The sequence below is a fragment of the Panulirus ornatus genome, chromosome 40, assembly GCF_036320965.1.
Source record: "Panulirus ornatus isolate Po-2019 chromosome 40, ASM3632096v1, whole genome shotgun sequence".
Taxonomy (NCBI): Eukaryota; Metazoa; Arthropoda; class Malacostraca; order Decapoda; family Palinuridae; genus Panulirus; species Panulirus ornatus.
The window spans coordinates 5,476,128-5,503,914 of NC_092263.1; the positions used below are offsets into that span (position 1 = coordinate 5,476,128).

The following is a 27,787-nucleotide window of genomic DNA, read 5'->3' on the forward strand; positions in this document are numbered from 1 at the left end:
TTGTCTCCTTATCCATGACATCCCCCTCAGTCATTGTATAACCTTGCAAACATATCACATCATCAATTATTAATGCTTTGTTCTCACTTGCTACAGTACTTGACTTCCCAAAGGTCCCAGTACCCTGGTCATCTTAAGAACAGGTGTAGCTATGTTTCTTCCCTTTTGAGCTGTTCATACAGAGATTTCCTGGTTAATAGCAACTATATCTCTTTTGCAGCTCATTTCAGGAGTACCTACAGTGTTCTGAACGTGTTGTGTATGAAACCTGCGGTAACGAGACAGCCCTCTTCACCAAGGCCTTCCTGGACCGAATGGCTGGACCCATTGTACAGGTGTGTGTCTCCTCATGCTTCTCTAGCATCATAACCTGTCATGGCCACAGACAGCCATGAGTTCCTCATCTGCTGTAGAGCTCACTGGTGTTCAGCAATATTTTATTTATTAGAGCTATATGTGTGTTATATTTGTGTGTGGCGCTGATACTTAAAAAAGTTTCAGGTACATTTTTCACAACTGCTGCTATGGATAGTATTTTTTTCATGCATAAGGGTTCATTGTTTATTGTCAGATGTAGTTGTGATTGTTTTGTGGATGTTGTTTAGCAATCAGATGGCAACATAAGGTCTCCATAAGAGTCAGTTGCTGAGATAGACCTAGTGTTGGAAAGAGAGGAGTGTGGCTAAACAGAGCCATCTTCAAAACATACAGAAAATCAAGCATAGCCACAGCACTGAGGCACGGCACCCAGGCACAGCCACAGCACCCAAGCATGGCCACCTCAACTATCACTTCATCACCAACGAACTTTGACTTATGTCTCAACCTGAAGCTTTCCTAGCCTTGACGGGTATCACTTCTTGTAACTGGGGTTCTATTCTTCATTCTCTAGATAGTTTGTCAGGGAAACATATCAGTGAAACACTTTGATTCAAAATTATCAATATAATACGTGCATTCTGAAATGTCATCACACAGAAGGGCAGCACATGCTTGGGTAGGAGAAGGCTGCCATATTATTATATATAACCAAGGTAGGATTTCCATTGTGATTAATAATTCAAGAATTCAGCACTAAAAATTCTCATGCACTTTTCAAAACCACAATTATGTAAGTAAAGCAGTCCCAGAAAACTATCAATTGATAGCATTAACATCACACATCATTAAAATCTTTGAAAAGTCCTAAGAGGCAAGCTGACTGAATGGAAGGCCATAAACAAGTTCATAACCCAGGACAACATGATTTCATTGCTTAACTCATAATATTATGATAAGATTGTCGAAGCTCTGAAAATCAAAGACAATTTTGAAGAAGTTTACGGAGACTTTGCAAACACACATGACTAATGTGACAATGTTGTCGTAGCACAAAAATGCAAAAGTTGGGAATAACAGGAAAAATTGGAAGATACATATACACCTTTTTAATCAACAGATCACAACATGTAGTTGTAAGGCATGCCATCTTTAGTGCCTTCACTATAAAAATGTCAATCCCCAAGGAACTGTACTTGCACCCCTTTGGTTCCTTATATCTGACATTGATGCAAACATATGCCACAGTTTCATATCATCCTTTGCAGATGATACAATAATGAGTATGAAAACCACATCAGTAGAAGATGTTGAAGGGCTACAAAGAGACATAAACAAGCCCTTTAACTGGGCAACTGAGAGCAACATGCTTTTCAATGGAATTAAGTTTCAGCTCCTCCAATAGAGGGAAAAGAATAAATCAAAAACAGTACAATACTGGACAGACACAGATGCTATCGTAAACCAGATGAATATTTGAAAGTCCCTGTGGTAGTAATGCCTAATGACCTTCAGTGAACACAACAAAATGATGGTTACCTCATGCAAAAGGTTGGCAGGCTGGTTCCTGCAGACCTTCAAAAACAATATTGTTTGGAGATTATCAAGGCACATTATTAAGTACTTAAATATTCTGTGATTGTTTCATTTTTATTAGGTATCTCTACCTGAGCAAGCATTATGAGATGTTTTACATGATTATATCCAGTATAGAAGTGTTTCATTAATGTATATTTCAATTTTAAAAGAAAAACTCTTTGGGGCTAAAAGATATAACCTGCAATTTTTGATATCTTTTTGAGGGTAAGAGATTTTCCTGAAAACCTCAATAAGAGGGCTACCTTTCATGCTGATATGAATCTGGGGGTCACTAAGGCCTGTAATTAATTGTTTAGATATTCTGCGATTCACTTTTTATCTAATGGGTATCTGTTGGCTTTGGGAAGCAGTATGAGATATTTTCCATGATGATTCCATCAACACATGTTGCATGCCTTGGGGACTGTTTATTGCTCTCCTAGTTCTACATACTGTATATCCTTCTTCAGTTATCTACACTCATGCTATGAGACTGTGGCATCCTCTCACCAGCAAATTGAAATCCTCTACTTAGGGGATTTCCACGTTCACCAGTGGGAATGATTGAATTTCTCCCATATGGATGATAGGAGGATTGAAGCCCTTGTATTCTCAATTCTCAGTAATCTAGAGTAAATTATTTCCCACCCTACTCATATTCCTGACTACTCTTGATGTTTTGGACTTGTTTTTCACCTCTGATTCATCCTGCTGTAACTATACAATCTCGCCCCCATTTGATTCATCTGATCACAGTTTCATAAATGTATCCATTTTTATGGAATGTACCCCTCTAGCAACCCTTCTTAGCATAAATATTGGCACTCAACAAAGCTGACTGGAATAACTTATGGAAATTCTTTTCTGGCTTTCCTAGGATAGATTACTGTCTCTTTTATGGCAATGCTTCCGTCTCTACCAGACCCATAGTAGAGGTTATTCTTGCGGGAAAGGAAGCATATATTCCTTCCATTCCTGTTCTGAGGTCATTCAGGAAAGGGATTCAGCATTTTGGCTTGAAAAACTCTTCTTTTTCTGGCTTTCATTTAGCATCTATCACAGCCCATAAACATTACAGTTATGTTATCCATGAGACAAAGTGGTCCTTTATTCAAAGGACCTTTTCTTCACTTTTCCATTCTGACAGGAGTATAACTCTCTCTCTTATAGACAAGTCTCTTTGGATCCCATTTCTCCAATAACTCCACCTTGGATAACTAATTTTCCTTCATGTGCTGATGCCCCTCTTGTTAATCCTATACCCCTCCTCAAAATCTCTTTTCAGATCGTCTGTAAAGCACTTCTCTTTTTGGACACAAAGCAAGGTTTATGATCCTGATGGCATCCACTCCATGTATTGAAATAGTGTGCCTCTGAATTTGCACCTGTGCTTGCTTGTCTGTACCATTTTGTTTAACTTTCCTTTCTTGGAAACTTATGTTGGTACACCCCATCCCTAAGAAGGGTGACTGTTTAACTCCTCTCACTCTTATCCTGTTTCTTTGACATCTTCTATTTCTAAATTCTTTGACTCCTTTCTCAACTCCCACATCCTTAGACACCTTGAATCTCAGTCTTCCCTCTGTAAGGTGAGATCCACTGGTGATAATCTTTCCTATCTTACTAATGTCTGGTCATCATCCCTAAAAGATTTTGAGGAGTTCTCTGTAACTGCCCTTGACATATCCAAAGATTTTGATGCCTTGGTATTGGGATCTCATCTCTCAGCTGCCCTCTTTTGGCTTCCCTCCCTCACTTTGTTTCCTCATATCTAGCCTCCTATCTGGCCAATCTGTTCTCATGGTTGTTGATGGGTCAGCCTCCCCCTTTTTCTCCATCAACAGTAGTGTCCCTTAAGGTTCTGGCGTGTTCCCATCAATTTTTCTCCTTTTTTACTAAAGATTTCTTCCACAAATAACCAAGTGCATTCATATGCTGATGACTGAACACTGTATTCTTCCACATCCTTCAATTCTGTTTCCTTCTTCTCTCCCATGATCTGCATCTCATCTGACACATCCTTCAGTTCTGCTCCTTCTTCTCTCACATGATCTGCATCTCATCTTAACACAACTTCCTCAATGAACTTGGACATATCTCATTGGGGTAGACAAAACCTTGCTAAGTTTAGTGACTTCAAGACCCATCTCTCTATCGAATACTTCTCTTAACTCTCGTCTCTCCTTTGATGGTTCTGTGATTCCACCTCTTGACTCAATGAACATACTTGGTATTATTGTAATATCCACTCATTTTTGGAAACCCAACATTATGGAAATAGCTAATTCTACCTCTATGAAACTGGGAGTTTTGTTTATATCAAAATTTCTTTTAATCTGAACGGTTGCTCCTTTTATACAAAGGATTTATTCATCCTTTGTGAAGTAGTACTCCCACACATTAGTTGGTTCTAGCTCTACATCCTTACTTGACAGAGTTAAGTCAAAAGCAGTCTGACTTACAAACTCTCCCAGCCTAACTTTAAATCTTGACCTGCTTGCCCTGTGGTGCTATGATGGTTAACTTTCCCTCTCCTTTTGGCTTTGGAGCATCATGAGGTATTTCCCATGAATATTTCAAGAATGGAAGTGTTTCATTTTGTAATATTACGGTTCTAAAGCAAAAACTTTTTGGGATAAGAATTATCCTGCACTTTTTGGTATTTTTAAGGGCAATAGACTTGCTTAAAAACCTCAGTATAAGGAATATCTTTAATTTTGAATACATATCTGAGGTTGAACTATTTATTGGAGGTTATTAATGCATGTAATTCAGTACTTAAAAATTCTGTAATTATTCACTTCCTTGTCATTAGGTATGTTTTGGCCAGGGGAAGCATAGCGAGATATCTGCCATTATCATTTCCAGTATATAAGCATTTTCATTGTTACTTTTCATTTTTAAAAGAAAAACTTTTCTGGGTTAAAGAAATTTATCTGCGATCTTTTTTTCTTTTAAGGTATTTGATTTTCTTGAAAACCTCAGTGTTTGGACTGCATTTTGTGCTGAATACAAATCTGGGATTGAAATATTGTTTGAGGGTCATTGATGCTGGTATTAAAGTTCTCAAAGATTCTGTGATTATTTGCTTTGCTTTTATTTGGTGTCTTTTGACCTGAGGAACCATTATGAGATGTTTTCAATGATTATTTCAAGTGTAGAAATATTCAATTGTGTTATATATCAGTTTATAAGAAAAAATACTTTGGAGCTAAAAACAAAGAAAATACCCTGCAATTTTGGTATTAGATATACTTGAAAAACCTCAGTTCAAGGACTATTTTTCAGGCTGAATACATATCTGAAGCTCAAATATTTCTTGGAGGTTATGTATTTAATGATTTAAGGGTTATTCACATTGTATCTACTGGGTAAGTGTCGACTTCGGGAAGCATTATGAAATAATCTCCGAAATGTTTAATCCTGTTTGATTTCTGGTTTAGAAGAAAAAGTATTTCGTGATCAAGAATATCCAGACTGTTACCTGCAAGTTTTGGTATTTTTCTGAAGGTTATAGATTCGTTCTAGAACCTCAGTTTAAGGATGATTTTTAATGCTGAATATGAGTCTGGGTTTGAATATTATGAGGAATCATTTAGGCCTTTAATTAAGTATTTAAAGATTATTTTTGTTGATTACAACATATGTACTGGGTATTTTTCAGCTTTGGGAACCATTACGAGATAATTTTCATGATTGTTTGAAGATCAGAATCATTTCATCATTTAATATTTCAATTCTAAAACAGATTCTTTTAGGCAAAAAATTAGTTTGACCTGAATACCTGCACTTTTTGGTGCTTTTTCTGATGAAAATAGATTTACTTGAAAACTTCAGTTAAAGGACTAATTTTCATGCTGAATACGAATTTGAAGCTCAGATATTGTTCAAGGCCTTATAACCGTTTAGGTTGTGTTTGTCCAAGATTATGTTCTGCAGCAGATGTCTTCTCAGAACAGATTAGATTGTGGTTGTCCAAGATTGTCTTCTCTACCTAAGAGAGAGAATGAAATGTGTTGTTTATCGTTAAGGGGATAATAATGATCTGGTTGTAGATAAACTCTGGTGACATAGCTTTTGAAAACTTGTATTATTTGTGTAAAGCAGTGTACTACTCAAGGTATTGAGAATATATGTAATGCTTTTTATTAATAAGGAACCACATAGCTAAAACTTAGATTAATTGTACAATACACTAATCTACTCATGAAATAACCATTAAAATGATTATACTCAATGAGACAATCTTAGAATTCATGTAGCATTGTAAGACTAATGATACTCATTTTGTTTTTTCTCTGATCCCACCCAAAGGATAGCAAGGTAAGACATGAACATGGTAGCCATCTGATACTTGAATGCATTGTTTTATAGTCTCTTTAATTTCATTACCTCATATATTATAGTCTCTAATTTCACTTTCGCTCATATATTATAGTCTCTCTAATTTCACTGCCTCATATATTCTCTGCCTCTCACTGCTAGAATTTGCTGAATCCCATTTCAGTGTTCCACTGTATCAATGTCTATGTTTTCCATCTGTGCCAGTGGTGTGGCCTCATTTCACCAAGTTTTTAAGTATACTCTGTTAACAGAGGTTTGCAAGAGAGTGTATCATATATCTATACACCAGTCATGATTGTCCCAACCGAAAGCACAAATCGCTGGATAAAGTCAACCACTACTGAACATTTTGTGTTGTTTTGTCTCATCACACCACTGGAGTGTGGTACTGTAAAAGTGACTGGCACAATGTATGGGCACAGTTGACAATGCCCTAAGATCCCCTGCCTGGATGTAAACACATAACTGTGCAGTTCATTTGTCATGGATGATTTAACTGATCTAGTATAAGGTAGTATGAGCTATTTTTTTTACATATGTAGATATAGAAGCCATTTATTCATAATACAGCTGCTCATTATTTTATGTTACAGAGTACATGTCAAGCTTTTTCCTTTTCATTGCACTCATGCTTGCAAGAATCCTCAACTGATGCTCCAGGGAACTTTGATGAGGCTCCCACTTCTGTGATTGATGTTTCCACACAGATAACCCAGGGATCAAGTCATTCTCAATTACTTAAGAATGACACACTAGAGAATCTTGTTGAAGATTTGATCCTCCACGCCGCAGACAGAGAGACATCACAGCCATCAACACAACTGCTCGAGAGCCAAAGACCCCTCTTGGAACAGTCTGGACATGCCACCACATGGCACCCCTACAAAACATTCACCTCACGACCTCACTCCTTGGCTGACCCTGACCCAGCCTCACTAATACCCCCTGTAATCACGTTCATGCACAGGACCACAATAAAACCCACGACCTCACTGCCTGCTACTCCTGTGTTACCCAAAGGTAGTGATGGAGGGTCAGTAGGTATAAACAGTTTGTGGGGAACACAGGCTTCAGAAGAATTGGCAAAAGCAGATATGCAGTACACTGAAGATGGGACAGATGAAGACCCTAAATTTTATGCTTCATTAACGGTACAGTCACCTACTGTTCTTAGCCAAGTAACCCAATCTATGCTTCATATACTTAAGACACGAGAGTTGCATGGCCAGGAAGAACCAAACTCGTATGCAGAATTAGATGATATAAGTTTTCTTCCGGTATTCCCTGACTCAACTGAGAGAAGACGTGAGCATGACCACTCAGAGAGTCCAACACATTCAGATATGAATCTAAATGCATCATCAGGGCAAGTTGAGCTTTCAAAATCTTTGCTGAAACTTCACAACAGCTCTTCATCTTCCTTACCCAAAGAGCACACTGACAGCTCAGTATTAACAACAGTTTCTAAAGTTGCAAAGTCTCTGTTTCCCTTTGAGGATCTAGATCTTAATTCTCACTCACCTTTGACTAATATTTCCGTCAATTCAACTTCAGCTTTAACATTTAGACCTAGACTATTGTCACATTTACTCAGGCATAATCAAGGAGTAAATTTTCCTTTTATGTCTAAAGTATTGAAGAATGATGCAACAAATGTTCATGGAAATGCCACCACTAGACACTCCTCCCATGACAGTGGGATCATTATGGCCACCAGCAGGAGAGATGTGCACACAAGAGGGAATACAGATCCATCTCAGTTCATATCATCCACAGGATACAAGTTGCCTCTTCTTTCTAGAGGTCGAACACGGATCAGACACAGACGAAAACACTTACGGCCACGGTCTAGTCAGCGAAGATCCAGGAGACCACATTTAGTAGCCCAAGAACGATTTACAAGAAAAAGATCTCATAGAAATGTTACAGTGATCTTAACTGGTAAAGAGGGAAAATCTATTAAAGGTAGAATTAGTCACAAGCCAAGGCGACCAATCAAACTTAGTGAGGGTCACAAGTCGGAGATTCCACATACAGACACTCAGGAAGTGCACTTGCAGAAGCAGGATCGTGAAGTAATTGGATTTACAAAAAAAAATCAGTCTGTAACAACTGCAAGTCCACCTTTAGGCACTCTTGGACATGAAGTTATTGAAAAACCTTTTATTGATAACTCCAGAATGAAAAAATCAGAGTCAAGGCTACTGAGAACTTCCATTAATGGTAAAGCTAGAACTGCGGGTCGAGTAGGTGTTATAAGACATCAGAGCCATAGCCCAAATGGCACAAACCGTATCAGACGTGTTGGAAACAGGAACAGTCCTGGAAATCCACCTAGAAGACCTTGGCGAAGACGGAAACTACGCCGCAACAGAAGACCATTCCAAAGAGGTAGGAATGGGAATACAAAAAATCTGAGAAGGAGATTGAGACAGAAACATCAACAAGTGTTCTCTAGCGGGGTGGACCACCTTGGCATGCTCGTGACCAGTAAACCTCCCATGGTTGCCACAAGAACAACACCCACCATCACAAACAGTCATCACATATCCACATCAAACCCTCTACCTAGTGGTAATGGTCCTTCCAGCCTACCTAGTGGTAATGTTCCTAAGCTATCTATTGGTAATGGTGCTCCTGACCTGCCTAATAGTAATGGTGCTTCTAACCCATCTAGTAGTAATGGCACTCCTGGGCTATCTCCTCTCCAGACTGACAAAGATGTGGACAGATCAAAAGGAATAGAGGGACAAAATCCCTCAGGAGTAAATAAGGAAAGTAAATCAGAAACAGTTGGGACAGTTGCTGCTGATAGAACCTCAACCATGATATATGAGCAGTGGAAGAATAACTCTACTTGGCAAGATAACTGGAAGGATAGAGAAGATAAACACTTAGTCACCAGTCCCCTGCCTATGACAACTCCTGTAGTCAGCTACACTGAGGGGCTATGGATAAGTGTCACACCCACTCAAGCCATCCATGTGCCAAGTAGTTCAGTCTTGTTATCACCTACAGATGACTTGCATAACTGGCAAAAATCTGTTGTATTACAACATGCAAAGAAAGAGAGAACTAATTCTCTAATTTTTTTTGACAATGTTTCCAGAGAAAAGGCTCCAGATATGGTGGAATCATCAAATCTTTTTGAATTTAATGACAAAACTCTGGAAACTAGTAGTAAGTTACAACCAACACCAACAACTAGCAGTAATACCCTTACACAGCAAATTACGAAGAACCAGCCACTGAAAGGGGCCACAACATTTGAAGAGGTGAGGGAGACTCATTCCACTGTTCATGATGAACACTATCCATCAAGAACTCAAATAAATATTGAGAGCACAGAACAAGGAGGCAATGAGCATATTCTCAGCAGCACTGCAAATTCTATGGATCATAGTTCTGATGATTTTTTAGGCATTCTTACACTACCTACAACAAGTCAGATTACAGTAGAATCTATCGACACTGAAAACAGATCAGGAGAGAAAAATAACAGTCACACATTAACTTACAGAGCTGAGAATGGTACATTAGTGACAGAAAAAAGCAACACAAGTCAAATGAGGAAGAGTAACAATGGGACTATGTACACAGGTAATGATGATTATGATTATCAATACAGCATCCCTAAAACAGATGATTTTCAAGGTTCTTATGAATCAGGAAATGGACAAAGGTTCATTTCTGAAATGCAGAGGACAACACATAATCATCATAATGTCAGCCTTGCTCAGATATCTACATATGATGAGTCTTCCATACCAGAGACAACTTATGACTTCAATGACTATGGGGCAGAAGACACAACACATGCATATGATACTCATGGCACAAGGTTTGTTGACCATACAGCATACCCTGACCAGACAGCTATGTATGATGATCCTTCCATACCAGCAGCAACATACAAGTATGATGGGCTCAGTGCAGGAGGCACAACACATGCCAATAATACATCTAGAACAGAAAAGCTAATTAACAAATATGACACCAGCATGACCCATGGACACACTGAGGCTGTATCATCAACAAAAATGTTCAACAATGGTGATTTTATGACTTCAGGAAAGATGCATGAATACGGTACTATCCCAGAGTCAGATGTTAATGTGAAAAAGGAGGATGAATACCATTATGATAGAAATAATTACCATCATGAAAATGATCCACATCTTCATACATCAGACATGAACACTTCCAACTATGAAATTAGTAGAGATGATGCTGGTATTTTTAGAAACCATTTCAACAAGTCTGATACTGATAACTCAATGGATTGGAAAGAGATCCTGGAAAGTTCAACAAGTAGAGTAGGATTAAGAGTAGGGGAAGGAAACAGTATCACAAGTGGTGATGGTAGAACACTCATGTCAACCACGTTGCCTGATGATAAAATGCTTGTGTCACCCACATTGCCTGATGGTAAAATGCTCATACCTCCCACACTGCCTCAGGAACTTTTCCACACATGGTTCCGTAGTCGTCTTCAGGAGGAGGTAAGAGAGGCAGTGTTCCCTGCACCTACACCTGTCCCATATGTTATCAGAGTTAGGAAGGAACAGGAAGCTGCACATGGGGTGGTGGCTAACTTTACTCCTGTAGTTTTGGATATTCTAGAATCAGACTTTGTACCTTTGGTGAATCCTACTCCAACAAATCTTAATTTCCAGAATGGTGATATGTCAACAGAGTTGGAGAATGACATGTTCTTGGATCAGTATCTCAATTTGAATACCAAAAAGAGAGAAAATACAAAAGATTCTAATTCTCATAGCACAAATGCTGATGATGGTAAGATGTCACATGAAGAGCAACAAATTATTACAACATTCAACAAAACCCACTCTGAGGAGCAAACAGATAATCTGAACAGCTTGAAACATATCAAACCCAACATAACAGTGTCAGAACAAGTTGAACATTTGAGAAATTCAGGCTTACATATGGATTTACACTTCAATAAGCCAACAGGAGCCACCACTTTTGTGATTCCTAAAGGTGATGAATGGCCATCCATACCTATTATACCTCGCCTTTATTCCAGCTTTGGATCAACACATGAAGGAGTAATAAAGACTTCCCCATATCAAGGAAGTGCTGAGACCAGTCAGGAAGTTGTTAGCTCATCCTCAGAGGGGAAGTATGATGCCCCAGTGGGAACCCAAAACATATGGCCTCTTGATTATATTGGAGGAATGAAGCTGCCTGGTAGGAAAAACTCTGAGAGCAAAGACTTCAGTAACACCCATACAGAAATAGGGATTTCTGTCATGGAAACTGTAGATACTGCAGTTACTACCAATTCTACTAACATAAGCCAGAATGTTGATATTGCAGCTGTTTTCTCACCAACCATGACTCCTAGCCCTGTCACCATCAGCAACACATGGGTGTCACAACTCAGTGATATGGATGATAGTTCAGAAGAAACAGACTATGACAAACCTGGAACAGTCTCCAATCTGTTGAATAGTTCTACAATAAGTGAACAGCATCAGTCTCAGGAAGACAGGGAACCAAAGCAGCATCAGCCTCAGGTTGACAGAGAACCAGAACAGCATCAGCATCTGGTTGATAGAGAACTAGAACAGCATCAGTTTCAGGGTGATGGGGAACCAGAACAGCATCATTCTCAGGTTGATGGGGGACCAGAACAGCATCATTCTCAGGTTGATGGGAGATCAGGACAGCATCAACCTCAGGTTGATCGGGAATCAGAAAAGCTTCTCCCTCAAGTTGACAAGGAATTGGAACAACGTCAGCCTCTGGTTGAGAGGGAATATTCTTTCAATACTTTAGAAATGGTTGATAAAAGTACAGTTGCAAATGTGGAACAAAATTTCAGCAGTGTGAAAGTAAAAAATGAGGCACCAACTAAGCCCCAGCATGGAATGAAGGACAACACTGTGGTTAACTACTCTAGTAGCACTGCCTCTGGATTACCTTACTCAGTTCATGGAACAATAATTCTAAGTGTGATTCTTGTCTGGATGATTTTATGAAAATAATTTCTTTTAGTTTCATAAATTACCAGGCTAAAAAATTCTTTTCAAAATATTTATTGAATTATTTATATCCACAACATTTTGTTGTCAAGATCTGAAAACTTATGATAAAAGAATATAATACACATCCCAGATACATACCTATTATCATTATTCATAAAGCATCATTTGGCAAAGACTACTTGTGCGTGTCCAATAATTTGAAAAGACAAAGGATTATCGCATAGCAACCTTATGTTCTGTGTTGTGCACTGTCGCCTGGAACTGCGGTAAGGAATCTCAAACATGCTAATTAGTGCCACATGACTTTGTATGCTAGCTTTTCAGCCAGTTTGGTGAGGAAACCACTACGCCATTGCTTCTTTTCCTTACCATGCAATGATATTAATGGTGATGAGAGATGACGGTGACAGTGGTGATGGCAGAGGGACAGGTCCATCATAATGAAGATGACATTACCTAGAAATACATTCAAGAAAAGCCCAGAAAACATCTCTCTGGGGCACCTGGATATCTGGTACCAGGAATTTACTGCTTCTGAGGTAACTGTGTGTGCCCTCCTACTGACTGCTGCTGCTGCCACTGCTGTTACTACCACTGGTGATATTGCTGCTGTCTGCTACTGCTTCCCTGATGCTACCTGCTACAGTCCCCTACCTCTGCTCCAACTCATGTTATACCCATGTTCAAAATCAAACTGAGTACCATTAAGCTATCCATCCTGTGCAGGACCTATTGGGAACAGTGTGTAACCTCAGGACTGCGGAGTTCCAAATGTATGGGAATTAAGTACTGTGCCCGCATAGAATAAGAGCAAGACAGTATATAGAACTGCAAATGTAAATATTAAGAAGGCCCTGAGCACAGACTGAATTTCATTTTTTTTTTTTTTTGTGTGTGTGTTTTCATTGTGCAATGGGGTGATTCTAGTTAGCCTAAACATTTGCATGCATTTAGTGTCCTCTTGGTCATGCTCAGACACTGCTATTATATAGTATAACTGCATGATAGTAAAGCAAGAGAAAAATTGTATAAATCTGCATGTTATGCACGAGAAGAAACCATCTTATAAAGCTTACTATGCCTTTCCTTTTTCAGGTGTAGGGAAATGGCCACACCTGCCTTGGGTTGCCATTTTTCTCCAGATATCTACCACTTTTAAAAATACTCTGCTGCAGTACTTATGAAAAAGAGCTTACTAATTGTGTAAAGATTAACATGTGGAAATCTCATAGTACTTTTTTAACATGATGTTTACTGCCATGTGTTTTTTTTAATTTATATTATCATTTCAATAACCAAAAGTTGTCTATTTTCTTACTTTTTTAGAGAGGAGCTAATTCTTTTTTTCTGGTTTATCATCTGGTGATGTAATGGAGATTTCTATTTGTTTATGCATTTTTCTTGAGTAACGATGATCAGATTTTCATCATTATTTTCCGTGGTCATAAATTTGCTTACCCATTGATTTTATGAATAATGTAGGAAGTTTACATTTTTGTTTTCTGTTGATATAGATCTGTTTTAGTGAGTGAATGAATCTCATACTTCCCCCTATTTTTCTATTAATTTCCTTGTCTATTCATATTATTTTGATTGATAATACTGTAATGTACATAGTTACTCACATAGTCCTGATGATTACTTTTGGATAAATCTAATCTTAGATAAATCACCCTCATACTGACTCTGTTTGTAAAAAGATTACAAAAAAGGCTGGCTTATTCATTAATTCATTCCTTTGAATTTGTGTATGAAATTGTGAAATTCACATATTTTTCATTCTTTTTATGTGAAATTGATATAGTTTTTTTCTTTACATCTTTATTCCCATACATTGTCACTGATATAGAGCATCTTTCTGGTAATCACCAGCTTGTACACATCAGATCTTAATCTCTTGTTTGTCCTACAGTTCAAGTGTGTAAAGTATGCCCCAGGGAGCCAAGTGTGTGAGAATGCTGGATCATCTGCCATTATTCACACCTCTCTGTTGTCTCTGGTGGCAATACTGTTCTCCATCAGGCACCTCCTTGCCTAGGATCTTACTTGGCTACAGGAGGCACACCAAAGTCTTTAGACGAGCATATGAGGGATGGAAGTCCACAGGGGTTGCTGCAGATTAAGCAGGTTTGGGCAAAATGATTGGAAGGATGGAAAGAGATATACTAATTGATTTGACATGGATAGATGGAGGATAAAGTGCCAGAGGTAAGGAAATGCTGGCAAGCTGAGAGAAACATGTGCCAGAATGTTGATGGGCTAGAACAAGAAATGATTGAGTAAGCTAAACACAGGTATTGACTGATAGTATGTGAAAAGTCAAGATCAAGTAATTATGAAAGTAGACTCTTGAACACTAAGGGAAATTGCAGTTTGAATTAAGCAATAAGAAAACTTAGTTGTGTTACAAGCTATGATAAACTGGCAACTTTATAGAACCTTGTCAAGAACTGCCTCTTGAAAATGGTCAAAAGCAGCTTTAATGCAATGTTTCCCTTCAGCTGAAAGACATGAAGGCATACAGCATCGACAAAAAACATTTTCTGCCCCTCCATATATTTTCAAAGGCAATACTTAGCTAAGATTTATAGTGGATGCAAGCATATGATGTTCTCATGGTTAAATCATTCAATTACTGGTCACTGAAACTAGCATTTCTAATGGTATGAGCACCTGCATTGTTGAGGGAACAATGCTCTTTTTTTAACTCTTCCATGCTTCCACTTCATGTTGGAAATTTCACTTCTGGGTGCTGTATTTCTACCACCTGTGCTTTAGATTGATTTGCTTTTACTTTTTGAAAGACAAGAAGGCTTGAATACCTGCTTGGAAATGAGAAAACATGGGTACATGTGAGATTTTTAGGCACACCAAGTGCTCAAAATGTGATTAGGCAGCTGCTTCCTGCAGCTTCTCATTAGTACCTCACCTCATTCAGACCAAGGCCCTGTGGTCCCAATACATGGACCTAGAGTACTTCAGGAATCTTACTAGTTCCATGCCCAGACATCTACATATGATAATTATAATCAAGTAATAAAATATTAGTGTGACATCGCCTTTGAAAATGTATGGAGATGCAGAAAAGGTTTTGGTAGACACTGTGGGATCAAGAGAGAGACACACCAATTGAACATTATGAACTGATGGAAGCACTTTAAAGATATATATTTAAATGTGGATTAGGGAAGAAAAATTATGCATATGAGAAGGGTTACATGATATGTCATATAGATAGATGTAAACCAAAATTTAACTTACCTCAAAAAAGGGTGACATAATTGTCTTTTTATAAAAACGTATAATTAAACATTAATGCCCAGAACTGAATGTATTATGTAAATCATTAAAATCAGTTGAATTTAATATTCATGTTTGTAAGAATAATTCTTATGTTCAAGGTGAAGTAGAGGGAAGTACTAATATACGGTACAAATAGGCTGGTCAAAAACACATCTTACCATCATCAACTCAAAACTAAATTCTTTTTGTGGTCATTCACCATCATACAATTCATACAATAATCTGATTAATGTATACCCTTATATATATATATATATATATATATATATATATATATATATATATATATATATATATATATTTCATACTATTCGCCATTTCCCGCGTTAGCGAGGTAGCGTTAAGAAAAGAGGACTGGGCCTTTGAGGGAATATCCTCATATATATATATATATATATATATATATATATATATATATATATATATATATATATATATATATCTGTTTCCCATTTTAGAACATCAGAAATACAAGGAGGGGAGGATTTCTGGCCCCCCGCTCCCGTCCCCTCTAGTCGCCTTCTACGACACGCGAGGAATGTGTGGGAAGTATTCTTTCACCCCTATCCCCAGGGATAATATATATATATATATATATATACATATTTTAACTTTCTAAAATGGGAAACAGAAGAGGGAGTCACGCGGGGAGTGCTCATCCTCCTCGAAGGCTCAGATTGGGGTGTCTAAATGTGTGTGGATGTAACCAAGATGTGAAAAAAGGAGAGATAGGTAGTATGTTTGAGGAAAGGAACCTGGATGTTTTGGCTCTGAGTGAAACGAAGCTCAAGGGTAAAGGGGAAGAGTGGTTTGGGAATGTCTTGGGAGTAAAGTCAGGGGTTAGTGAAAGGACAAGAGCAAGGTTAGGAGTAGCAGTACTCCTGAAACAGGAGTTGTGGGAGTATGTGATAGAATGTAAGAAAGTAAATTCTCGATTAATATGGGTAAAACTGAAAGTTGATGGAGAGAGATGGGTGATTATTGGTGCATATGCACCTGGGCATGAGAAGAAAGATCATGAGAGGCAAGTGTTTTGGGAGCAGCTGAATGAGTGTGTTAGTGGTTTTGATGCACGAGACCGGGTTATAGTGATGGGTGATTTGAATGCAAAGGTGAGTAATGTGGCAGTTGAGGGAATAATTGGTATACATGGGGTGTTCAGTGTTGTAAATGAAAATGGTGAAGAGCTTGTAGATTTATGTGCTGAAAAAGGACTGGTGATTGGGAATACCTGGTTTAAAAAGCGAGATATACATAAGTATACGTATGTAAGTAGGAGAGATGGCCAGAGAGCGTTATTGGATTACGTGTTAATTGACAGGCGCGTGAAAGAGAGACTTTTGGATGTTAATGTGCTGAGAGGTGCAACTGGAGGGATGTCTGATCATTATCTTGTGGAGGCTAAGGTGAAGATTTGTATGGGTTTTCAGAAAAGAAGAGTGAATGTTGGGGTGAAGAGGGTGGTGAGAGTGAGTGAGCTTGGGAAGGAGACTTGTGTGAGGAAGTACCAGGAGAGACTGAGTACAGAATGGAAAAAGGTGAGAACAATGGAAGTAAGGGGAGTGGGGGAGGAATGGGATGTATTTAGGGAATCAGTGATGGATTGCGCAAAAGATGCTTGTGGCATGAGAAGAGTGGGAGGTGTGTTGATTAGAAAGGGTAGTGAGTGGTGGGATGAAGAAGTAAGATTATTAGTGAAAGAGAAGAGAGAGGCATTTGGACAATTTTTGCAGGGAAAAAATGCAATTGAGTGGGAGATGTATAAAAGAAAGAGACAGGAGGTCAAGAGAAAGGTGCAAGAGGTGAAAAAGAGGGCAAATGAGAGTTGGGGTGAGAGAGTATCATTAAATTTTAGGGAGAATAAAAAGATTTTCTGGAAGGAGGTAAATAAAGTGAGTAAGACAAGGGAGCAAATGGGAACTTCAGTGAAGGGCGCAAATGGGGAGGTGATAACAAGTAGTGGTGATGTGAGAAGGAGATGAAGTGAGTATTTTGAAGGTTTGTTGAATGTGTTTGATGATAGAGTGGCAGATATAGGGTGTTTTGGTCGAGGTGGTGAGCAAAGTGAGAGGGTTAGGGAAAATGATTTGGTAAACAGAGGAGGTAGTAAAAGCTTTGCGGAAGATGAAAGCCGGCAAGGCAGCAGGTTTGGATGGTATTGCAGTAGAATTTATTAAAAAAGGGGGTGACTGTATTATTGACTGGTTGGTAAGGTTATTTAATGTATGTATGACTCATGGTGAGGTGCCTGAGGATTGGTGGAATGCGTGCATAGTGCCATTGTACAAAGGCAAAGGGGATAAGAGTGAGTGCTTAAATTACAGAGGTATAAGTTTGTTGAGTATTCCTGGTAAATTATATGGGAGGGTATTGATTGAGAGGGTGAAGGCATGTACAGAGCATCAGATTGGGGAAGAGCAGTGTGGTTTCAGAAGTGGTAGATCAGGTGTTTGCTTTGAAGAATGTATGTGAGAAATACTTAGAAAAGCAAATGGATTTGTTTGTAGCATTTATGGATCTGGAGAAGGCATATGATAGAGTTCATAGAGATGCTCTGTGGAAGGTATTAAGAATATATGGTGTGGGAGGCAAGTTGTTAGAAGCAGTGAAAAGTTTTTATCGAGGATGTAAGGCATGTGTACGTGTAGGAAGAGAGGAAAGTGATTGGTTCTCAGTGAATGTAGGTTTGTGGCAGGGGTGTGTGATGTCTCCATGGTTGTTTAATTTGTTTATAGATGGGGTTGTTAGGGAGGTGAATGCAAGAGTTTTGGAAAGAGGGGCAAGTATGAAGTCTGTTGGGGATGAGAGAGCTTGGGAAGTGAGTCAGTTGTTGTTCGCTGATGATACAGCGCTGGTGGCTGATTCATGTGAGAAATTGCAGAAGCTGGTGACTGAGTTTGGTAAAGTGTGTGAAAGAAGAAAGTTAAGAGTAAATGTGAATAAGAGCAAGGTGATTAGGTACAGTAGGGTTGAGGGTCAAGTCAATTGGGAGGTAAGTTTGAATGGAGAAAAACTGGAGGAAGTGAAGTGTTTTAGATATCTGGGAGTGGATTTGGCAGCGGATGGAACCATGGAAGTGGAAGTGAATCATAGGTTAGGGGGCGAAAGTTCTGGGAGTGTTGAAGAATGTGTGGAAGTCGAGAACATTATCTAGGAAAGCAAAAATGGGTATGTTTGAAGGAATAGTGGTTCCAACAATGTTATATGGTTGCGAGGCATGGGCTATGAATAGAGTTGTGCGGAGGAGGGTCGATGTGCTGGAAATGAGATGTTTGAGGACAATATGTGGTGTGAGGTGGTTTGATCTAGTAAGTAATAATAGGGTAAGAGAGACGTGTGGTAATAAAAAGAGTGTGGTTGAGAGAGCAGAAGAGTGTGTTTTGAAATGGTTTGGTCACATGGAGAGAATGAGTGAGGAAAGATTGACCAAGAGGATATATGTGTCAGAGGTGGAGGGAACAAGGAGAAGTGGGAGACCAAATTGGAGGAGGAAAGATGGAGTGAAAAAGATTTTCAGTGATCGGGGCCTGAACATGCAGAGGATGAAAGGCAGGCAAGGAATAGAGTGAATTGGAACGATGTGGTATACCGGGGTCGATGTGCTGTCAATGGATTGAACCAGGGCATGTGAAGCGTCTAGGGTAAACTATAGAAAGTTCTGTGGGGCCTGGATGTGGAAAGGGAGCTGTGGTTTTGGTGCATTACTGCATGACAGCTAGAGACTGAGTGTGAACGAAAGTGTCCTTAGTTGTCTTTTCCCAGCGCTACCTCACGCACATGAGGGGGAAGGGGTTCCTGTTTTATGTGTGGCGGGGTGGCGATGGGAATGAATAAAGGCAGACAGTATGAATTATGTACATGTAAATGCTACATACAAATCCATTTGTTTTTCTAGGTATTTCTCATGTACATTCTTCAAAGCAAACACTTGATCCACACATCCTCTACCACTTCTGAAACCACACTGCTCTTCCCCAATCTGATGCTCTGTACATGCCTTCACCCTCTCAATCAATACCCTCCCATATAATTTACCAGGAATACTCAAAAAACTTATACCTCTGTAATTTGAGCACTCACTCTTATCCCCTTTGCCTTTGTACAATGGCACTATGCACACATTCCGCCAATCCTCAGGCACCTCCCCATGAGTCATACATACATTAAATAACCTTACCAACCAATCAATAATACAGTCACCCCCTTTTTTAATAAATTCTACTGCAATACCATCCAAACCTGCTGCCTTGCCGGCTTTCATCTTCCGCAAAGCTTTTACTACCTCTTCTCTATTTACCAAATCATTTTCCCTAACCCTCTCACTTTGCACACCACCTCGACCAAAACACCGTATATCTGCCACTCTATCATCAAACACATTCAACAAACCTTCAAAATACTCACTCCATCTCCTTCTCACATCACCACTACTTGTTATCACCTCCCCATTTGCGCCCTTCACTGAAGTTCCCATTTGCTCCCTTGTCTTACTCACTTTATTTACCTCCTTCCAGAAAATCTTTTTATTCTCCCTAAAATTTAATGATACTCTCTCACCCCAACTCTCATTTGCCCTCTTTTTCACCTCTTGCACCTTTCTCTTGACCTCCTGTCTCTTTCTTTTATACATCTCCCACTCAATTGCATTTTTTCCCTGCAAAAATTGTCCAAATGCCTCTCTCTTCTCTTTCACTAATAATCTTACTTCTTCATCCCACCACTCACTACCCTTTCTAATCAACCCATCTCCCACTCTTCTCATGCCACAAGCATCTTTTGCGCAATCCATCACTGATTCCCTAAATACATCCCATTCCTCCCCCACTCCCCTTACTTCCATTGTTCTCACCTTTTTCCATTCTGTACTCAGTCTCTCCTGGTACTTCCTCACACAAGTCTCCTTTCCAAGCTCACTTACTCTCACCACCCTCTTCACCCCAACATTCACTCTTCTTTTCTGAAAACCCATACAAATCTTCACCTTAGCCTCCACAAGATAATGATCAGACATCCCTCCAGTTGCACCTCTCAGCACATTAACATCCAAAAGTCTCTCTTTCGCGCGCCTGTCAATTAACACGTAATCCAATAACGCTCTCTGGCCATCTCTCCTACTTACATACGTATACTTATGTATATCTCGCTTTTTAAACCAGGTATTCCCAATCACCAGTCCTTTTTCAGCACATAAATCTACAAGCTCTTCACCATTTCCATTTACAACACTGAACACCCCATGTATACCAATTATTCCCTCAACTGCCACATTACTCACCTTTGCATTCAAATCACCCATCACTATAACCCGGTCTCGTGCATCAAAACCACTAACACACTCATTCAGCTGCTCCCAAAACACTTGCCTCTCATGATCTTTCTTCTCATGCCCAGGTGCATATGCACCAATAATCACCCATCTCTCTCCATCAACTTTCAGTTTTACCCATATTAATCGAGAATTTACTTTCTTACATTCTATCACATACTCCCACAACTCCTGTTTCAGGAGTACTGCTACTCCTTCCCTTGCTCTTGTCCTCTCACTAACCCCTGACTTTACTCCCAAGACATTCCCAAACCACTCTTCCCCTTTACCCTTGAGCTTCGTTTAACTCAGAGCCAAAACATCCAGGTTCCTTTCCTCAAACATACTAACTATCTCTCCTTTTTTCACATCTTGGTTACATCCACACACATTTAGACACCCCAGTCTGAGCCTTCGAGGAGGATGAGCACTCCCCGTGTGACTCCTTCTTCTGTTTCCCATTTTAGAAAGTCAAAAAATACAAGGAGGGGAGGATTTCTGGCCCCCCGCTCCCGTCCCCTCTAGTCGCCTTCTACGACACGCGAGGAATGCGTGGGAAGTATTCTTTCACCCCTATCCCCAGGGATAATACATATATATATATGTATATATATGTGGAAGGTATTAAGAATATATGGTGTGGGAGGAAAGTTGTTAGAAGCAGTGAAAAGTTTTTATCGAGGATGTAAGGCATGTGTACGTGTAGGAAGAGAGGAAAGTGATTGGTTCTCAGTGAATGTAGGTTTGCGGCAGGGGTGTGTGATGTCTCCATGGTTGTTTAATTTGTTTATGGATGGGGTTGTTAGGGAGGTAAATGCAAGAGTTTTGGAAAGAGGGGCAAGTATGAAGTCTGTTGGGGATGAGAGAGCTTGGGAAGTGAGTCATTTGTTGTTCGCTGATGATACAGCGCTGGTGGCTGATTCATGTGAGAAACTGCAGAAGCTGGTGACTGAGTTTGGTAAAGTGTGTGGAAGAAGAAAGTTAAGAGTAAATGTGAATAAGAGCAAGGTTATTAGGTACAGTAGGGTTGAGGGTCAAGTCAATTGGGAGGTGAGTTTGAATGGAGAAAAACTGGAGGAAGTGAGGTGTTTTAGATATCTGGGAGTGGATCTGGCAGCGGATGGAACCATGGAAGAGGAAGTGGATCATAGGGTGGGGGAGGGGGCGAAAATTCTGGGAGCCTTGAAGAATGTGTGGAAGTCGAGAACATTATCTCGGAAAGGAAAAATGGGTATGTTTGAAGGAATAGTGGTTCCAACAATGTTGTATGGTTGCGAGGCGTGGGCTATGGATAGAGTTGTGCGCAGGAGGATGGATGTGCTGGAAATGAGATGTTTGAGGACAATGTGTGGTGTGAGGTGGTTTGATTGAGTGAGTAACGTAAGGGTAAGAGAGATGTGTGGAAATAAAAAGAGCATGGTTGAGAGAGCAGAAGAGGGTGTTTTGAAGTGGTTTGGGCACATGGAGAGAATGAGTGAGGAAAGATTGACCAAGAGGATATATGTGTCGGAGGTGGAGGGAACGAGGAGAAGAGGGAGACCAAATTGGAGGTGGAAAGATGGAGTGAAAAAGATTTTGTGTGATTGGGGCCTGAACATGCAGGAGGGTGAAAGGAGGGCAAGGAATAGAGTGAATTGGATCGATGTGGTATACCGGGGTTGACGTGCTGTCAGTGGGTTGAATCAGGGTATGTGAAGCGTCTGGGGTAAACCATGGAAATCTGTGTAGGTATGTATATTTGCGTGTGTGGACGTATGTATATACATGTGTATGGGGGGGGTTGGGCCATTTCTTTCGTCTGTTTCCTTGCGCTACCTCGCAAACGCGGGAGACAGCGACAAAGTATAATAAATATATATACATATATATATACATACACATACATACGCACATATACACACACACACACATATACATATATATACATATGAAAAATGTAAGAAACAATTTAGAAAACTGAAACGTCTAGCTTGAAATGAAATGAAAAAAAAATTTATATATATATATATATATATATATATATATATATATATATATATATATATATATATATATATATATATATATATATTATCCCTGGGGATAGGGGATTAAGAATACTTCCCACGTATTCCCTGCGTGTCGTAGAAGGCGACTAAAAGGGGAGGGAGCGGGGGGCTGGAAATCCTCCCCTCTCGTTTTTTTTTTAATTTTCCAAAAGAAGGAACAGAGGGGGCCAGGTGAGGATATTCCAAAAAAGGCCCAGTCCTCTGTTCTTAACGCTACCTCGCCAACGCGGGAAATGGCAAATAGTTTAAAAGAAAGAAAGATATATATATATATATATATATATATATATATATATATATATATATATATATATATATATATATATATATATATATATATTTCTTTCTTTTCTTTCAAACTATTCGCCATTGCCCGCATTAGCGAGGTTGCGTTAAGAACAGAGGACTGGGCCTTTGAGGGAATACCCTCACCTGGCCCAATTCTCTGTTCCTTCTTTTGGAAAATTAAAAAAAAACAAGAGGGGAGGATTTCCAGCCCCCACTCCCTCCCCTTTTAGTCGCCTTCTACGACACGCAGTGAATACATGCGAAGTATTCTTTCTCCCCTATCCCCAGGGATAATATATATATATATATATATATATATATATATATATATATATATATATATATATATATATATATATATCATCCCTGGGGATAGGGGATTAAGAATACTTCCCACGTATTCCCTGCGTGTCGTAGAAGGCGACTAAAAGGGGAGGGAGCGGGGGGCTGGAAATCCTCCCCTCTCGTTTTTTTTTAATTTTCCAAAAGAAGGAACAGAGGGGGCCAGGTGAGGATATTCCGAAAAAGGCCCAGTCCTCTGTTCTTAACGCTACCTCGCTAATGCGGGAAATGGCGAATAGTGTGAAAAAAAAAAATAAATATATATATATATATATATATATATATATATATATATATATATATTTATTATACTTTGTCACTGTCTCCCACATTAGTGAGGTAGCGCAGGGAAGCAGATGAACGAATGACCCAACCCACCCACATGTATATATATATATAAATGCCCACACGCACATATACATACCTACCTATACATGTTAACGTATACATACATATACTTACACAGACATATACATATATATACACATCTACATATTCATACATGCTGCCTTTATTGATTCCTGCTGCCATCTCGCCACACATGAATTGGCACCACCCTCCCCCCGCATGCACACAAGGTAGCACTAGGGAAAGACAACAAAGACCACATTTGTTCACACTCAGTCTCTAGCTGTCATGTGTAATGCACTGAAACAACATCTCTCTATCCACATCTAGACCCCACAAAACTTTCCATGGTTTACCCCAGATGCCTCACATGCCCTGGTTCAGTCCATTGACAGCATTTCGACCCTGGTATACCTCATCATTCCAATTCACTCTATTCCTTGCATGCCTTGCACCCTCCTGTATGCTCAGGCCTTAATTGCTCAAAATCTTTTTCACTCCATCCTTCCACCTCCAATTTGGTCTCCCGCTTATCCTTGTTCCCTCCACCTCTGGCATATATTTTCTTTGTCAATCTTTTCTCACTCATTCTCTCCATATGCCCAAACCATTTCAACGCACCCTCCTCTGCTCTCTCAACCACACTCTCCCTATTACCACACATCTCTCTCTTACCCTTTCATTACTTACTCGATCAAACCACCTCACACCACATATTGTCCTCAAACATATCATTTCCAACACATCTACCCTCCTCCATAGCCCATACCTTGCAACCACATAACATTGTTGGAACTACTACTATTCCTTCAAACATACCCATTTTTGCTCTACTAGATAATGTTCTCTCCTTCCACACATTATTCATCGCTCCCAGAACCTTTGCCCCCTCCCCCACCCTGTGACTCACTTCCGCTTCCATGGTTCCATCCACTGCTAAGACCACTCCCAGATATCTAAAACACTTCACTTCCTCCAATTTTTCTCCATTCAAACAAACATCCCAATAAACTTGCCCCTGAACCTTACTGAACCTAATAACCTTGCTCTTGTTCACATTATTGACATTTATGTAGTTATTACAGATAAAATGCACCTCAGCCACCTTAAGGCAGCAATGTAAGAGAACTTAGTTATGAAATTTACTTATAAACTGTGCATCAATAACAATATGCCTTTCTTAGATGTCATGGTGAATGGCAACACTGATGGCTATGAAACCTCAACTCACAATAAACCCACAGACCTTGTCTGATGTTTACATGCAAATAGTGAATATCTCTCAGCACTACAAAACTGGAGTCATCAACGTTATGTTTCACTAAGCATACAAGGCTACATTAAGCTGGCATATCTTCGACATAGAAACAGCATGTTAAGGAGACCCTTATCAACAAAGGATGCAAGAACTCCGACATTGACAGAATTAGAAAGCTTCATACAAAACAAGCTCACAGTGTCAGAAACTTCAAGAAACACAACACACAAGATATATTACTGCAACCAGATGTCAACAGCATACAAGACAGAAACAGTTACTGTGAGACATCATCTTAAGAAACATCAACCACACAGCATAGGATAACAAAGTCAAGCTAGTCATCTACTAAAGAAACAAAAGAACAAGGAACCTTATCATGAGCAGCCAGCTGAACAAAAATGAGAAACATTACAAGAATCCAACATAGTTTAGGAATTTGAATATCAAGAAGATGGCGAGCTCTTTACTAACTTGACGTACATGGGAAGCACTACCTGTACACCGTCCAGAAGACTTACCCTACACCTACAAGAAGGCTCCATCAAATTTCGTGTCACCATGAAGCACTACACTACCCTCACACAAGAGATGATTGTTAAATCTATAAGGATGCTATGCAATGAACAAGACACAAGATGCCTGAACATCGCCGAAGCTCTAATTATCAAAGAACAAGAACCAAAACTCAACAACCTAAACACATATCAAGACAGACTATCCCAGCTACATGCCCCAGCATTGCATGACAACCAATAAGAACGTAGCAGTACGTGCACATCTGCCTACTGGTATTACCGTACCTCACCCAGCTACCTGCAGTCATTCCCAGCTGCTCCACAAACCTCTCTAAATGCTCCTGAAGATGATTTGTTGGATTCTTATCCAAATATCAAGACAACCCTTGGAGGTACCCTACACAACCTCCCCACCTATATTAAAAGAGATATGTGGAGACAATATTAGGAACATGTAGTCTGGAGAATTAGGTAGAAGTAGTTGGTAGGAGCATTAGATAGAAGTAATCAATAGGAACATTAGGTAAGAGTTTCAGGAAACACTGTGCTAGAGTTGCCCTCTGCCAATGACCTGTTAAGGGTGAAGCACTAAAGGCCAGGAAGCAGCACTATAGTTCACTTGTAATGGTGAATTTATTGCTTTGGCCACCCCTTTGAGGGAGTTCCAATTGGAACAGGTGTCAGAGATAGGCAGATAGATTAAACAGCATGAAAACTTCAGAAAGAATCTGATTAAAAACCAATTATGTGGTAATTTTGAATATATTCTTTATGTTAGCTGAGACTGCTTGGTCATCTGAAACCTTAATCTAGGCCATCCCATTAATGCTATATATACGTATACCTTAGCCTGAGCCAGGTACCCATTTTATCAACCAACCCCTAGGGGTGGATAAACAGTTGGGTCAAGTGTAGGCTGACTGCTTTAACTAGGATTCAAACTTCTCTCAGCTTCTAGCAGCTTTCCTCCTACACTATATATTTCAAGATCTCTCTCAAGGCATCTCTATCAGCCTTATATGCTTTCTCCAGATCTATAAATGTTACATTCAAATACATCTGTTTCTTTAAATATTTCTGATACACATTTCTTAAAGCAAATGCCTGATCCACACATCCTCTGCCACTTCTGAAACCACATTTCTCCTCCCCAGTCTCTTTACATACCTTCATCCTCTCAATCAATACCCTCTCATACAATTTTTCAGGTATTCTCAACAAACTTATGCCTCTGTAGTTTGAACACTCATCTTTATCCCCTTTTTCCTTTGTACAATGGCACTATACATGCATTTCGCATATCCTTACCAACCAGTAAACAACACAGTCACCCCATTTCTAATAAATTTGACTGCAATACCATCTACTCCTTCTGCCTTGCTGGATTTCACCTTCTGCATGGTTTTCACCACCTCTTACACCAAACCACTCTCCCTGACTCTCACTTTGCACACCACCCTGACCAAAACACCCTACATCTGCCACTCTTATCATCAAGCACATTCAACAATCCTTCAAAATACTCACTCCATCACTACCTGTTATCACTTCCCTCATTCACCGATGTTCCCACTTGTTCTCTTGTCTTTCACACATTATTTACCTATTTTGAAAACATCTTTTTATACTTCCTAATGTTTAATGATACTGTCTCTCCCCAACCCCTCATTTGCACTCTTTTTCAGCCCCTGTACCTTCCTCTTGACCTCCAGCTGCTTTCTCTTATACATTTCCATCATTTGCCCTCTTTTCTTGTAAGTAGCACCCAAACTTCTCTCTTTTCTCTTTCACTAGAAACTTTACTTCATCCCACACTCATTATCCTTTCTAATCTGCTCACCTCCCACCTTTCTCATGCCACATCTATCTCTTGCACATGCCATCACTGCTTCCCTAAATACATTCCATTCCTCACCCACTCCTCTCACTTCATTGCTCTCACCTTTTGCCATTCTACACTCAATATCTCCTGGTATTTCCTCACACAAGTCTCCTTTCCAAGCTCTTTTACTCTCACCACTCTCTTCTCCCCAACATTCTCTCCTCTTTTTTTAATAACCCCTACATATCTTCACCTTTGCTTCCACAAGATAGTGATCAGACATCCCACCAGCTGCTCTTCT

The 27,787-nt window shown here is 39.5% G+C and overlaps 2 protein-coding genes across 4 annotated transcripts in view; one reads left to right on the plus strand and one right to left on the minus strand.

Moving 5' to 3' along the window:
* LOC139761327 (uncharacterized) overlaps positions 1-14,305 on the plus strand; it is a 441,300-nt gene extending 426,995 nt beyond the window's left edge. The window contains exons 7-9 of one of the 3 annotated variants that reach the window (XM_071685392.1): positions 221-335; positions 6,834-7,391; positions 14,167-14,305. In XM_071685392.1, the coding sequence (XP_071541493.1) occupies positions 221-335; positions 6,834-7,391; positions 14,167-14,292 (799 nt within the window). In that variant the 3' untranslated portion in view covers positions 14,293-14,305. The other 2 variants (XM_071685393.1, XR_011715499.1) reach the window with 2 other exon arrangements.
* Positions 14,232-27,787, minus strand: part of LOC139761328 (ATP-binding cassette sub-family G member 8) — a 186,950-nt gene continuing 173,394 nt past the window's right edge. The window contains exon 17 of the transcript XR_011715500.1: positions 14,232-14,366. The gene's annotated coding sequence lies outside the window, so the exon portion shown is untranslated. The remainder of the gene's footprint in view (positions 14,367-27,787) is intronic.